The sequence below is a fragment of the Tachyglossus aculeatus genome, chromosome 21 (genome assembly GCF_015852505.1).
Source record: "Tachyglossus aculeatus isolate mTacAcu1 chromosome 21, mTacAcu1.pri, whole genome shotgun sequence".
Lineage (NCBI taxonomy): Eukaryota > Metazoa > Chordata > Mammalia > Monotremata > Tachyglossidae > Tachyglossus > Tachyglossus aculeatus.
Window position 1 is genome coordinate 14,907,885 of NC_052086.1, and position 14,846 is coordinate 14,922,730.

General features: G+C 51.2%; 1 protein-coding gene across 1 annotated transcript; it reads left to right on the top strand.

Annotated features, from left to right (window-relative positions):
- Positions 1–240: 240 nt before the first annotated feature.
- On the top strand, positions 241–14,479 carry TRIM72 (tripartite motif containing 72). The gene is given in 9 exon segments (XM_038763392.1): positions 241–258; positions 1,258–1,312; positions 5,490–5,893; positions 10,147–10,242; positions 11,550–11,780; positions 12,185–12,207; positions 12,814–12,932; positions 13,766–13,959; positions 13,961–14,479. Coding segments are annotated over 9 exon segments (1,494 nt in total). The 5' UTR covers positions 241–255; the 3' UTR covers positions 14,330–14,479.
- The last annotated feature ends 367 nt before the right edge of the window (positions 14,480–14,846 follow it).

The window sequence follows — 14,846 nt, forward strand, 5'->3', positions numbered from 1 at the left end:
CGTGGGTGAGATTCCGAGTTAGCTCCAACGTAGGAGCCTTAATAAACCCTTTGCAAACCAAGAAGGCATTTATGTTTCTGTACTGTGGGAAATGGCCCATTTCCAGAGTACAGAGATAAGTTGTTTTTCTTCTCCTTTGTTTAGCAATTGGTTATCTGTCAAGCCCGGTCCAGGTCGCCCAGCAGACGGGTCGTCTAGCCGTTGCCAAATCGAATGTGCAAGAGTTTCTAAATTTACCCATCAAGTGCCTGGCGCATGGTAAGCACTTAACAGGTACCGCAGTCATTATTATTATTATTATTGCTAATAATAATAATAAAATACACTCAAAGTCTCAGAGTTCGAGATTTATCCCCGGCCTGTGGCCCACCGAGCCTGCCAGAAGTGGGAATGCTCAATGGTGGGAGAGAAGGCGGCGGCCCCCACTGTGTCCTTCTCGGCGGCGATGCCCTCTTGTACATTGGCTTTGGTGGCACTGTGTCCAATCTGATTACCTTGTAATAATAATGATGGCATTTATTAAGCACTTACTATGTGAAAAGCACTATTCTAAGCATTGGCTCTAACCTTGTATCTACCCCAGCACTTAGTACAGAGCCCGGCATATGGTAAGCGCTTAATGGGTACCACAGTCATTATTATTATTATTACTGTTAACAATAATAATAAAATATGCTCAAAGTCTCAGAGTTTGAGATTTATCCCTGGCCTGTGGCACACTGAGCCTGCCAGAAGTGGGGATGCTCAGTGGTGGGACAGAAGGCGGCGGTCCCCACTGTGTCCTTCTCAGCGGCGATGCCCTCTTGTACATTGGCTTTGGCGGCACTGTGTCCAATCTGATTACCTTGTAATAATAATGATGGCATTTATTAAGTGCTTACTATGTGAAAAGCACTCTTCTAAGCATTGGCTCTAACCTTGTATCTACCCCCGATGCCCTCTTGTACATTGGCTTTGGTGGCGATGCCCTGGGTCAATCATAATGTCTGCAGAGGCTGTCTGGGAGATGGCAGAGCCGAGGGGCAGGAGGCCTGGGTTGGCTAAGGGGGCAGGGCCGGGCTCCGTCTTGGATCCGCCGTCCTGACAGCTGCCTCGGTCATCTGATCCCCCTTCCTGTCAGCCCCGATCACCTCCTGCATTTAGATCCCCTTTCCAGAAGTGACATATAAGGCTGGCACTAAATATAAACCCCAGATTGGGACTGGGGGCAGGCAGGACCGGAGCAGGGCTGCTTACTCTCTTTGTCTTTGCCCCGAGCTGTGGGATTCTCTCTGCGCATTTCCAGTTCTCTTGCTCGGACCCACTAATCCAGGTGAGTGTTTCTTCGTGCTTGCCCAAGGTATGTGGGTTGGGGGCTGGGGGCGTGACCCCTGGGGTCAGGAAGGTGGTTCTCACCAATGAGAACTGGGCAGAAATGCCAGTCTGCCAGTGTACTTACTCTCTTATTTCCCCTGTCTGTAATCTATTCTAATAGCTGTCTTTTCTAATAGCTGGGTAGGGAACCTGTCTACATGCTCTGTGTAACCTTGGGCGGGTCACTTCACTTCTCTGTGCCTCGGTTACCTCATCTGTAAAATGGGGATTAAGAATGTGAGCCCCTGGTGGGACAGGGACCGTATCCAACCCGATGAGGCTGTATCGGTGCTCAGTACAGAGTAAACATTTTACGAAAACCATTCCAACTCTGTTCTGCCCTCTCCCAGGGGGATAGTACAGGACTGTGCACATAGTAAGCGTTCAATAAATACCATTCACAGCGTGGTGACCATCTCTGAGGCCCATCAAAGGATGAAAGTAGCAGGGCTGGTGTGGCTCGGGCGTGGGGCAGGAACAGGGCGGGTGGCAAGCTCAGAAGTCAGAGGACCTGGGTTCTAATCCAAATTCTTGCCACCTGCCTACTGGGTGACCTTGGACAAGTCACTTAATTTCTCTGGGCCTCAGTTTCCTCATCTGCACATAGTAAGCACTCGATAAATATTATTGATTGATTGATTCTTGGGAGAGAAAATCTCCGAGGGGCGGCTAGGGGCTGGAAAGGGTAGGACCCGTGACAGAGGGCAGGAAAGAGTGAAGCTTTTATTTCTCTGCATCCTTCCCCAGCACTGGGCTGTTGATTCTGAACCTGGGATAGGACATTTTGTTGTTGTGGGGGAACAGACTTTTAGACTGTGAGGCCACTGTTGGGTAGGGACTGTCTCTATATGTTGCCAACTTGTACTTCCCAAGCACTTAGTACAGTGCTCTGCACACAGTAAGCGCTCAATAAATACGATTGATGATGATGATGATGGATGGGAAGAGCCCTTATTCCCCTTCTACCTCACCTCGTTACTCTCCCACTTTGCCCAGCTGGCACACTTTGCTCCTCTGATGTATCTCAATCTCGTTTATCTCCCCACTGACATCTCACCACTGAACTCTCGCCCGAGTCCTGCCTCTGGCCCGGAATGCCCTCCTTCCTCATATCTGACAGACAATGACTCTCCCCAACTTCAAAGCCTTTCTGAAGGCACATCTCCTCCAAGAGACCTTCCCTAAATCCTCCTTTTCCTCTTCTCCCACTCCCTTCTGCGTCACCCTGACATCCCCTTTATTCATCCCCGCTCCCAACTCCGCAGCACTTATAATAATGATGGCATTCATTAAGCACTTACTATGTGCAAAGCACTGTTCTATGCACTGGGGAGGTTACAAGGTGATCAGGTTGTCCCATGGGGGGCTCACAGTCTTAATCCCCATTTTACAGATGAGGTAACTGAGGCACAGAGAAGTGACTTGCCCAAAGTCACACAGCTGACAACTGACTGCGACTTCTAGACTGTGAGCCCACTGTTGGGTAGGGACCGTCTCTAAATGTTGCCAACTTGTACTTCCCAAGCGCTTAGTACAGTGCTCTGCACACAGTAAGCGCTCAATAAATACGATTGAATTGGCAGAGCCGGGATATGAACCCATGACCTCTGACTCCGAAGCCCGTGCTCTTTCCACTGAACCACACTGCTTCCCTTTCAATCAATCAATCATATTTATTGAGCGCTTACTGTGTGCAGAGCACTGCACTAAGTGCTTGGGAAGTACAAGCCGGCAACACATGGAGACAGTCCCTACCCAACAGCGGGCTCACAGTCTCGAAGTCCCTATGTCCCTATCATCATCATCATCATCAATCGTACTTATTGAGCACTTACTGTGTGCAGAGCACTGTACTAAGCGCTTGGGAAGTCCAAATTGGCAACACATAGAGACAGTCCCTACCCAACAGTGAGCCCACAGTCCAAAAGGGGGAGACAGAGAAGAAAACTTGTAATTTATTTCTTTATATTAATGTCTGTCTCCTCCCTCTAGACTGCAAGCTGATTGTGGGCAGAGAATGGGTCAGTTTATTGTTGTATTGTACTCTCCCCAGCGCTTAGTACAGTGCTCTGCACACAGAAAGTGCTTCATAAATACAACTGACTGACGGCCAGCGTATTCTCCTTTCATCCCGGCTCCCCAGCGAAGCGGGTCTCCGCTACCACCTGTTTGGCCTCTCCCATTACAGCCTCCTCGGGACTATTTATAGGGTGCCATTCTGTTTTGGACCTTGTCCGCTCGCTGCCTCACAAGGGCTGAGGCTGGGAAGCCGCGTTTAAGGATCTGGGGCGGCCAGCATCTGTTACAAAAAGTTGGAATACGTTGGGAAGGAAGAGAGGAGTGAGGGATGCCTGGGTTCAATCTTGCCTGCTCCTTTGATTCGATCTTCCCCTGTCCTTATGTACGTATAATAATAATAATATTGGTATTTATTAAGCGCTTATTATGTGCCAACCACTGTTCTAAGCGCTGGGGAGTTTACAAGGTGATCAGGTCGTCCCACAGGGGGCTCACGCAATTTTAATCCCCCTTTTACAGATGAGGTAACTGAGGCCCAGAGAAGTTAAATAATAATAATAATAATAATAATGACATTTATTAAGCGCTTACTACGTGCAAAGCACTGTTCTAAGCGCTGGGGAGGTTACAAGGTGATTAGGTTGTCCCACGAGGGGCTCACAGGCTTCAACCCCATTTTACAGATGAGTGAACTGAGGCCCAGAGAAGTGAAGTGACTTGCCCAATGGTCTGTACTCAGTAGCTGTGAATTAAATACTACTGATTGAATGACTTCCCAAACGCCATAAGAAACAACAGAAGGGAAGGAGAAGCAGGGCGAGGCCGAGGGCCGCAGCCAGACAAACGGCAGAGCCAGGATTAGAACCCATGACCTCTGACTCCCAAACCCGCGTGCTTTCCACTGAGCCACACCATTCATTCATTCATTCATATTTATTGAGCACTTAATTGTGGCAGAGCACTGTTCTAAGCATTTAAGGGAGCACAATATAGCAGTTGGAATGACATCTGTCATTTATCTGTCATTTATTAATTTACTTATAGTAATAATAATAATGGCATTTATTAAGTGCTTACTATGTGCAAAGCACTGTTCTAAGTGCTGGGGAGGTTACAAGGTGATCAGGTTGCCCTACGGGGGGCTCACAGTCTTCACCCCCATTTTACAGATGAGGGAACTGAGGCCCAGAGAATAATAATAATGATAATAATAATGGCATTTATTAAGCGCTTACTATGTGCAAAGCACTGTTCTAAGCGCTGGGGAGGTTACAAGGTGATCAGGTTGCCCCACGGGGGGCTCACAGGCTTCACCCCCATTTTACAGATGAGGGAACTGAGGCCCAGAGAATAATAATAATAATAATAATGGCATTTATTAAGCGCTTACTATGTGCAAAGCACTGTTCTAAGCGCTGGGGAGGTTACAAGGTGATCAGGTTGCCCCATGGGGAGCTCACGGGCTTCACCCCCATTTTCCAGATGAGGGAACTGAGGCCCAGAGACGTGAAGTGACTTGCCCAAAGTCACACAGCTGAGAAGTGGCCGAGCCGGGATTTGAACCCAGGACCTCTGACTCCAAAGCCCGCGCTCTTTCCACTGAGCCACGCTGCTTCTCTATCACCGTCATCATCAATTGTATTTATTGAGCGCTTACTATGTGCAGAGCACTGTACTAAGCGCTTGGGAAGTACAAATTGGCAACATATAGAGACAGTCCCTACCCAACAGTGGGCTCACGGTCTAAAAGGGGGAGACAGAGAACAAAACCAAACATACTAACAAAAGAAAATAAATAGGATAGATATGTACAAGTAAAATAAATAAATAGAGTAATAAATATGTACAAACATATATACAGGTGCTGTGGGGAAGGGAAGGAGGTAAGATGTGGGGGACGGAGAGGGGGACGAGGGGGAGAGGAAGGAAGGGGCTCAGCCTCCCGACAGTAAGCTCTAGACAGTAAGCTCATTGTGGGCAGAGGATGTATCTTTTTATTGTTATGTTGTACTCTGCCAGGCGCTTAGTACCGCGCTTTGCCCACAGTAAGCCCTCAATCCGTACGATCGAATGAGTGAATGTTCTCTTCTCTCTTCTCCTGTCCCTGCCCCTGCCAGGCTCGGCCATGTCAGCTGCCCCGGCCCTGATGCAGGGCATGTACCAGGAGCTGTCTTGCCCCCTCTGCCTCAAGCTCTTTGAGTGCCCGGTCACGGCCGAATGCGGGCACAGCTTCTGCCGGAGCTGTCTGGCTCGCTTGCCCCAGGACCCCCAGGCCGGGGGCACCCCCTGCCCCTCCTGCCAGGCGCCCACCCGGCCTGAGGGGCTCAGCACCAACCAGCAGCTGGCACGACTGGTGGAGAGCCTGGCCCAGGTGCCCCAGGGGCACTGTGAAGAGCACCTGGACCCGCTGAGCGTCTACTGCGAGCAGGACAGGGTGCTGATTTGCGGGGTCTGTGCCTCGCTGGGGAAGCACCGGGGTCACAGCGTGGTGACCGCCTCCGAGGCCCATCAGAGGATGAAGGTAGCGGGACCGGCACGGGACGGGTGGTGAACCCCCTCCTTCCTCCCCCATCCCCCCTGCCTTACCTCCTTCCCCTCCCCACAGCACCTGTATAGATGTTTGTACGGATTTATTACTCTATTTTATTTGTACAGATTTATTCCATTTATTTTAGTTTGTTAATTTGTTTTGTTGTCTGTCTCCCCCTTCTAGGCCGTGAGCCCGCTGTTGGGTAGGGACCGTCTCTAGATGTTGCCAACTTGGACTTCCCAAGCGCTTAGTACAGTGCTCTGCACACAGTAAGCGCTCAATAAATACGATTGAATGAATGAATGAATGAGCCCAGGAGTCAGAAGGCTTGGGATCGAATCCTGGCTCTGTCACCTGTCTACTGGGTGACCTTGGACAATTCATTTAATTTCTCTGGGCCTCGATTTCCTCATCTGTAAAATGGGGTTTAAATATTTTTTTCCCCTTCCCCTTAAGACTGTAAACCCCATGTGGGATAGCGAGTCATTCATTCAATCGTATTTATTGAGCACTTACTGTGTGCAGAGCACTGTACTAAGTGCTTGGGAAGTACAAGTTGGCAACATATAGAGATGGTCCCTACCCAACAGTGGGCTCACAGTCTAGTATCCAATCTGATGGTCTTGTACCTTCCAAAGTGCTTAGTCCAGCACTTAGCCAATAATAATAATAATAATAATAATGATAATGATGGCATTTATTAAGCACTTACTATGTGCAAAGCACTGTTCTAAGCACTGGGGAGGTTACAAGGTGATCAGGTTGTCCCATGGCAGGGCTCACAGTTTTAATCCCCATTTTACAAATGAGGTAACTAAGGCCCAGAGAAGTGAAGTAACTTGCCCAAAGTCACACAGCTAGCATTTGGCGGAGCCACGATTTGAACCCATGACCTCTGACTCCAAAGCCCGTGCTCTTTCCACTGAGCCATGCTGCTTCATGATACACATTTAGCAAATGCCACCATTATTAGCAGAACCTCAGCTTAACAAATTCCACAATTGTTATTCTACTTCTTACTATTATTATTAGTAGTAATTAGTAATTAGTAGTGGGAATTGAGACTGTGAGCCCCCTGTGGGACAGCCTGATCACCCTGTAGCCTCCCCAATACTTAGAACAGTGGTTTGCACATAGTAAGCACTTAATAAATGCCATTATTATTATTAGTAGTAGGAGTAGTAGGAGTATTACAGCCTGGCTTGTAGAGGGATTCATTCATTCATTCGTTCATTCAATCGTATTTATTGAGCGCTTACTGTGTGCAGAGCACTGTACTAAGCCCTTGGGAAGTCCAAGTTGGCAACATAGAGAGATGGTCCCTACCCAACAGTGGGCTCACAGTCTAGAAGGGGGAGACAGGGAACAAAGAAAAACATATTAACAAAATAAAATAAATAGAATAAAAATGTACAAATAAAATAAATAGAGTAATAAATCCGTACAAACATATATGCATATATACAGGTGCTGTGGGGAGGGGAAGGCGGTAAGGTGGGGGGGATGGGGAGGGGGAGAGGAAGGAGGGGGCTCAGTCTGGGAAGGCCTAATCGTTGATGAGTTGGGAGGGGGGTAAGGTAGGCCAGTGGTCAGGGCCTGGGGTGGTAGACAAAGTTTTGGAATCAACTGCAAGGTGGCCAGGGTGCCAAGCTGCTTCTGAGCATTCCCCACAGGCCGGTCCCAAATCCGGAGGCCCCTTCTCTATCCTCTGGTACTCTATTTATTTATTTATTTATTTATTTATTTTACTTGTACATGTCTATGCTATTTATTTTATTTTGTTATTATGTTTGGTTTTGTTCTCTGTCTCCCCCTTCTAGACTGTGAGCCCACTGTTGGGTAGGGAACCGTCTCTATATGTTGCCAACTTGTATTTCCCAAGTGCTTAGTAAAGTGCTCTGCACACAGTAAGTGCTCAATAAATACGATTGATTGATTGATTGATTGGCATATGTTTAGGAACAGGTGACCCAGGTCACATATTCTGTATCCACAAACTGCAACCATTTGCTCTAAGACCAGGGTGGCCTGGGGGAAAGAGCCAGGGCCTGGGAATCAGGGGACTTGGGTTCTAATCCCTGCTCCGCCCTTGCCTGCTCTCTAACCTCTGGCAAGGCACTTAACTTCTCTGTGTTATCAATCGATTGATTGATATCAATCAATAAATATGATTGATGGATGATGATGTCTCAGTTTCCTCATATGGCAAATGAGGTTGAAATGGTTGTTAAAATAATAATAGTAATTGTTCTCTTTCCTACTCAGACTGTGAGCCCCGCGGGGACAGGGACTCTGTCTGAACTATAATAATATCTGGACTTTTAAGTCCACACTTCACTCTGCTGCCCTGATCATTTTTCTACAAAACCGCAAGAAGCAGCGTGGCTCAGTGGAAAGAGCACGGGCTTGGGAGTCAGAGGTCCAATATGTCCAAGACTGAACTCCTTATCTTCCCTCCCAAACCTTGCCCTCTCCCTGGCTTTCCCATCACTGTTGACGGCACTACCATCCTTCCCGTCTCACAAGCCCGCAACCTTGGTGTCATCCTAGACTCTGCTCTCTCGTTCACCCCTCACATCCAATCTGTCACCAAAACCTGCTGGTCTCACCTCCACAACATCACCAAGATCCGCCCTTTGCTCTCCATCAAAACCGCTACCCTGCTGGTTCAATCTCTCATCCTCTCCCGACTGGATTACTGAATCAGCCTCCTCTCCTATCTCCCACCCTCCTGTCTCTCCCCGCTTCAGTCTATACTTCACGCTGCTGCCCGGATCATCTTTGTGCAGAAACGCTCTGGGCATGTTACTCCCCTCCTCAAAAATCTCCAGTGGCTACCAATCAACCCACACATCAGGCAAAAACTCCTCACTCTCGGCTTCAAGGCTGTCCATCACCTCGCCCCCTCCTACCTCACCTCCCTTCTTTCCTTCTCCAGCCCAGCCTGCACCCTCCGCTCCTCTGCCACCGCTGATCAATCAATCGTATTTATTGAGCGCTTACTATGTGCAGAGCACTGTAGCTGATCTCCTCACTGTGCTTCGTTCTCGCCTGTCCCGCCGTCGACCCCCGGCCCACATCCTCCCCCTGGCCCAGAATGCCCTCCCTCCGCACATCCGCCAAGCTAGCTCTCTTCCTCCCTTCAAAGCCCTACTGAGAGCTCACCTCCTCCAAGAGGCCTTTCCAGACTGAGCCCCCTCCTTCCTCGCCCCCTTCTCCTCCTCCCCATCCCCCCCGCCTTACCTCCTTCCCCTCCCCGCAGCACCTGTATATATGTTTGTACATATTTATTACTCTATTGATTTTACTTGTACATATTTACTATTCTATTTATTTTATTTGGTTAATATGTTTTGTTTTGTTGTCTGTCTCCCCCTTCTAGACTGTGAGCCCACTGTTGGGTAGGGACCGTCTCTAGATGTTGCCAACTTGGACTTCCCAAGCGCTTAGTCCAGTGCTCTGCACACAGTAAGCGCTCAATAAATACAATTGAATGAATGAATAATAATAATGATGGCATTTATTAAGTGCCTACTATGTGCAAAGCACTGTTTTAAGCTCTGGGGAGGTTACAAGGTGATCAGGTTGTCCCACGGGGGGCTCACAGTCTTCATCCCCATTTTGCAGATGAGGGAACTGAGGCACAGAGAAGTGAAGTGGCTTGCCCAAAGACACATGGCTGACAAGTGGCGGAACCGGGATTTGAACCCACGACCTCCGACTCCAAAGCCCGTGCTCTTTCCACTGAGCCACACTGCTTCTCTGAACTGATTATCTTTTATATTCCCCCAAACATGTTGCATAGTAAATGATTACACAAGACCACAATAATTATTATTAGTCTCGTGGTTCGTTGTAAATCCATTCATTCATTCATTCAATCGTATTTATTGAGCGCTTACTGTGTGCAGAGCACTGTACTAAGCGCTTGGGAAGTCCAAGTTGGCAACATCTAGAGACGGTCCCTACCCAACAGTGGGCTCACAGTCTAGAATGGTGATCAAGGGCCCCCTTAGCCTTTCCTTCATCCCTTGGGGGCTGCCTGAACCTTTTCCACTCACTCTATTGTATTTATTAAGTGCTTACTGTGTGCAGAGCACTGTTCTAAGCACTTGGGAGAGTACAATATAGCCCAAAATGGACACATTCCCTGCCCACAATGAGCTTACGGTCTAGAGGGTGTAGAGTGAAGGCCCTCCACCCTGAGCCCTCTGTGGTTCCCATCTCCCCTCCTCCCCCTGCAGAAGCAGCTCCCCCAACAGAGGCTGCAGCTTCAGGAGGCTTGTATGCGCAAAGAGAAGAGCGTGGCCCTTCTGGACCGCCAGCTGACTGAGGTGGAGGTGAGCCGGGACTGACCTCCTGGGCCAAGCTGGGGGTGGGCTGGGGGCCGGGTGGGGGGACAGCTGGTCCCAAACCAGGCTGCGAGAGAGAGGCTGGGCTCAGAGGGGAGCCTGGGTGCTGAGACGGGAGCTGTTCTGAGGGGAGCTGGGCGTATTGTACTCTCCCAAGTCGGTGAAGTGCTCGCCGTGGACTGATGGACTGTTTAAAGCACTTGATCACCTTGCAAAGCCCTCAATAGCTTTGCCCTCTCCTACCTCAACTCGCTACTCTCCTACTACAACTCAGCCCCCACACTACACTCCTCTTTTAGACTGTGAGCCCACTGTTGGGTAGGGACTGTCTCTATATGTTGCCAACTTGTACTTCCCAAGCGCTTAGTCCAGTGCTCTGCACACAGTGAGCGCTCAATAAATACGATTGATTGATTGATTGATTAATGCCATCCTTTTCACTGTACCTCAATCTCATCTGTGTATTCGCCGACCTTTCGCCTATGTCTTCCCCTGGCCTGGAATGCCCTACCTCCTCATATCTGCCAATGACTCTCCCCCGCATTCAAAGCCTTACTGAAGGCACATCTCCTCCAAGAAGCCTTCCCTAACTAAACCCTCCTTTCCTCTTCTCCCACTCTCTTCTGTGTCGCCCTGACTTGCTCACTTCATTCATCCTCCAACTCAGCCCCACAGCACTTACGTACATATCTGTAATTTATTTATTTATTTATAAATATGTTAATGTCTGTTTCACACTCTAGACTGTGAGCCCGTTGTTGGGTAGGGACCGTCTCTATATGTTGCCAACTTGTACTTCCCAAGCGCTTAGTACAGTGCTCTGCACACAGTAAACACTCAATAAATATGATTGAATGAATGAATGAATGCTCTGCACACAGTAAGCGCTCAATAAATACGATTGAATGAATGAATGAATGTTTCCCCCCTAGACTGTAAGCTCATTATGGACAGGGAATGTTTCTGTTTATTGTTCTATTTTACTTCCCCAAGTGCTTAGTACAGTGCTCTGCATACAATAAGCGCTCAATAAATACAATTGAAGGAATGAATGCATGCATGTTGGATGCCTCGCCCTCCACTCCCGGCTCCGCCACTTGTCAGCTGTGTGACTCTGGGCAAGTCACTTAACTTCTCTGTGCCTCAGTTCCCTCATCTGTAAAATGGGGATGAAGACTGTGAGCCCCCTGTGGGACAACCTGATCACCTTGTAACCTCCCCAGCGCTTAGAACAGTGCTTTGCACATAGTCAGCACTTAATAAATGCCATTATTATTGTTATTATTGTCCCCCAGGAGACAGTGAGGCAGTTCCAGAAGGCGGTGGGGGAGCAGCTGGGAGTGATGCGGACCTTCCTGTCGGTGCTGGAGAAAAACCTGGGGCAGGAGGCATCTCGGGTGACCGGAGAGGCTGGGGCTGCCTTGCAGGGGGAACGCCGGGGCCTGGCCTCCTACCTGGAACAACTGCGCCAGATGGAGAAAGTGCTGGACGAGGTCACGGACCAGCCCCAGACGGAGTTTCTTCGGGTACGCACCGCCCCCGGACCCTCGGAGTCCTCATCTACCCGCCACGCTGTCCCCTCTTTCCTCTTGAACCGTGTCCCTCTGGACCGCCAACCCACTTCCCTTGGGAGCATTTCCTGACAGCTCCGGCCCTGTCCCATTCTCTCCTCATCCCTCCCTATCTCCTCTGGCCTTTCGGGTCCTGGATCTCCTCACAGGCCTCCCTGATTTCCTCACATTTTCCCTTCCTCTCTCTTCCTGAGCCTCTCCTCTCCCTTTTCCCCCGCCACTTGCACCCCCTCCATCCCGAATAACTCCCACCCTGCTTCCAACTCCCAACACCTTTCCTCTACTCAGCTCCACCTGACTCTCACTCCTGCCTCTCTTCTCTCTGTCTCTGTCTGTCTCTCTCATCTCTGTCTCTCCAGAAATACTGCCTGGTGACCAGCAGGTGAGAGTCTCCCGCTGCTTGCTTCCTCAGCATCGTCTTGGAGCCCCATTTTCATCCTCACGGCCTACTCATGGCCCCCTCCCCCTCATCCTCCACAGAGCCCTGGCCAGGCCGGGCTTTGGCATGGCTAGGCCCTGGGCTCATGTTTCAGGCCACAACATTTTTGGCTGGGGATGGCAGGGTCCCACCCTCCTAGCAAAGCTGCCATCCCAGGCAAGGATATCTATCCCTGTACAGCCCCTGCCATGGGTTGGCAAGGCTGGGTTGGGTTGGGGGTTCCCGACAGAGTAGGGGTCTCCACTCTTGGGGCTCAGCCTGGGCCGGGCCAGACCCAAGATTTTGGCCCAGCCTCCCCCTCGCCCACTCCCAGGCTTGTCCCCCACATAGCTCACTGCCCTTCTCTATGCCACTCCCCCTTTCCCTTGTATACCTCTGCCCTGGCTTGTTGCGGCCCTCACCCTATTCCACTCCTGCCCTCCTGTGACCCCGGGCACCCTCATTCCCCAGCCCTGCACCCTCACTAACCATTGTCCACACAAGTCACAAGTTCCTGGGCCCCACCCCCAGCTCAAACCGCTTTCACACTCACCTGGGCTTCCCCTCCAGGCTGCAGAAGATCCTGGCTGAATCACCTCCTGCCGCCCGCCTGGATATTCAGTTGCCCATCATCTCTGATGACTTCAAATTCCAGGTCTGGAGGAAGATGTTCCGGGCCCTGATGCCAGGTACGGGGAAGGTCTGGGGCAGATCTGGGGGAGGGTCAAAGGAAGTCCGAAAAAGGTTTGGGGGAAGCCCGGGGGGGGGGGGGGGAGGGGGGGGACCTGGGGAGGGGTCAGAGGAGGCATGAGGAAGACTCATGTACAGTGCTCTGCACACAGTAAGCACTCAATAAATGCGATTGATTGATTGAAGACCGGGGGTGGTCTTTGGGAAGTCCTGGGGTGGGAGGCAGGGGAAGTCCAGGGGTGGGCCAGGGGAGATTTTGGGGGAAAGCCTATGGAGGGCTGGAGAAGGTATGGAAGGGAATCTGGAGGAGGTTCAGGGGAGCCTGGGGGAAGTCCGGGGAGGGGTCTGAGGGAGGTATTGGGGAGTCTTGGGGGACCTGGGAGAGGTCCAGGAGAGGTGTGGGGATATCTGGGGAAGGTCTGGCAGGGGCAGTGGGGTCCAGGAGAAGTCCAGGGAGAGGTCTGGGGGAGGTATTGGGGGAGGTCTGGGTGAGTTCTGTGGGTGGGAGGTCTGGAGACCAGGAGAGGTCTAGGGAAGGTTCAGGGGACTGGAGGAGGTATGGAGGGGTCTGGGGGAAGCTCAGGGGGCTTTCAGGAGATTTATAGGCAGGGGCCTGGAGGAACCCAGAGAGTATGGGAAAGGTGTGGAGGGAGGTCTGGGGGAGAACTGGAGTTGCCCCTTCCCTAGAGTGAGCTGCATCTTGGGGTACCTGTTAGCACCACTTCCTGGCCTGCAGTGTCAGGCTCTTGCCTGGGCTTCCCTGGTGACTAGTCATCCTCCTGACCCCCACAGCCCACCGTGCTTACCTTTTTCTCCCTCCCTCCCTCCACAGCCCTGGAGGAGCTCACCTTCGACCCCGCCACAGCCCACCCCAGCCTGGTGGTCTCGCCCTCGGGCCTTCGGGTGGAGTGCATGGAGCAGAAGGCCCCCCCGCCAGGGGACGACCCCCAGCAGTTTGACAAGGTCATGGGGGTCGTGTCTCACCAGCTGCTGTCCGAGGGCGAACACTACTGGGAGGTGGATGTGGGGGGAGAAGCCCCGCTGGGGGCTGGGGCTGATCTCCGCGGAGGCCGGGCGCCGGGGCAAGCTCCTCCCCATCCCCTCCCAGGGTTTCTGGCTGCTCGGCTTCCGGGACGGTAAGGTGTTCGAGGCTCACGTGGAGAGCAAGGAGCCCAAGCTTCTCAAGGTGGAGGGAAGGCCCACTCGGATTGGGATCTACCTGAGCTTCCAGGACGGGGTGCTGAGCTTCCACGACGCCAGCGATCCGGACAACCTGACTCCCCTTTTCTCCTTCCGTGAGCGGCTGCCCGGCCCCGTCTACCCCTTCTTTGACGTCTGCTGGCACGACAAGGGCAAGAACGCGCAGCCCCTGGTGCTAGTGCGACAGGAAGAGTGATGGGCCCCGGTGGGCAGTGTGAAGGGTATTGCGGGGCATGGGGTGTAATGCCCGCAGGCCAGAAGGGAGGGCATAATACCCCTTCTCCCTTCTCATTAGACTGGGAGCCCCATGTGGGACAGGGTCTAGATCTAATTTGTTCATTTGTATCTACCCAGTGCTGAGTACAGTGCTTAGCACATAGTCCTGGACAGAGGCCATCATTATCATTATGATTATTAGGGTGGGGGGTGGCTTCCAGGGGGCAATTCTGGAAAGCAGGCAGGATGCCTGGTCTGGCTGAGAGCTTGTGGGGAAAGGAGGAGAGATCTCTGAGCCTTGAAGGCAGGGACTCTGTCTCCTAACTCGATTGTACTCTCCCAAGCATTCAGTACAGTGCTCTGCACTGAGTGACATTCAATAAATGTGATTGATTGATTGACTGAGCCATTTGGGAGGGCACAGGAGGATACCACTATCACTTTTTAAACCCTTCTTGGGACCCTAGGGTCCTATTTGCTGTTAGGGTGCTCCTCCA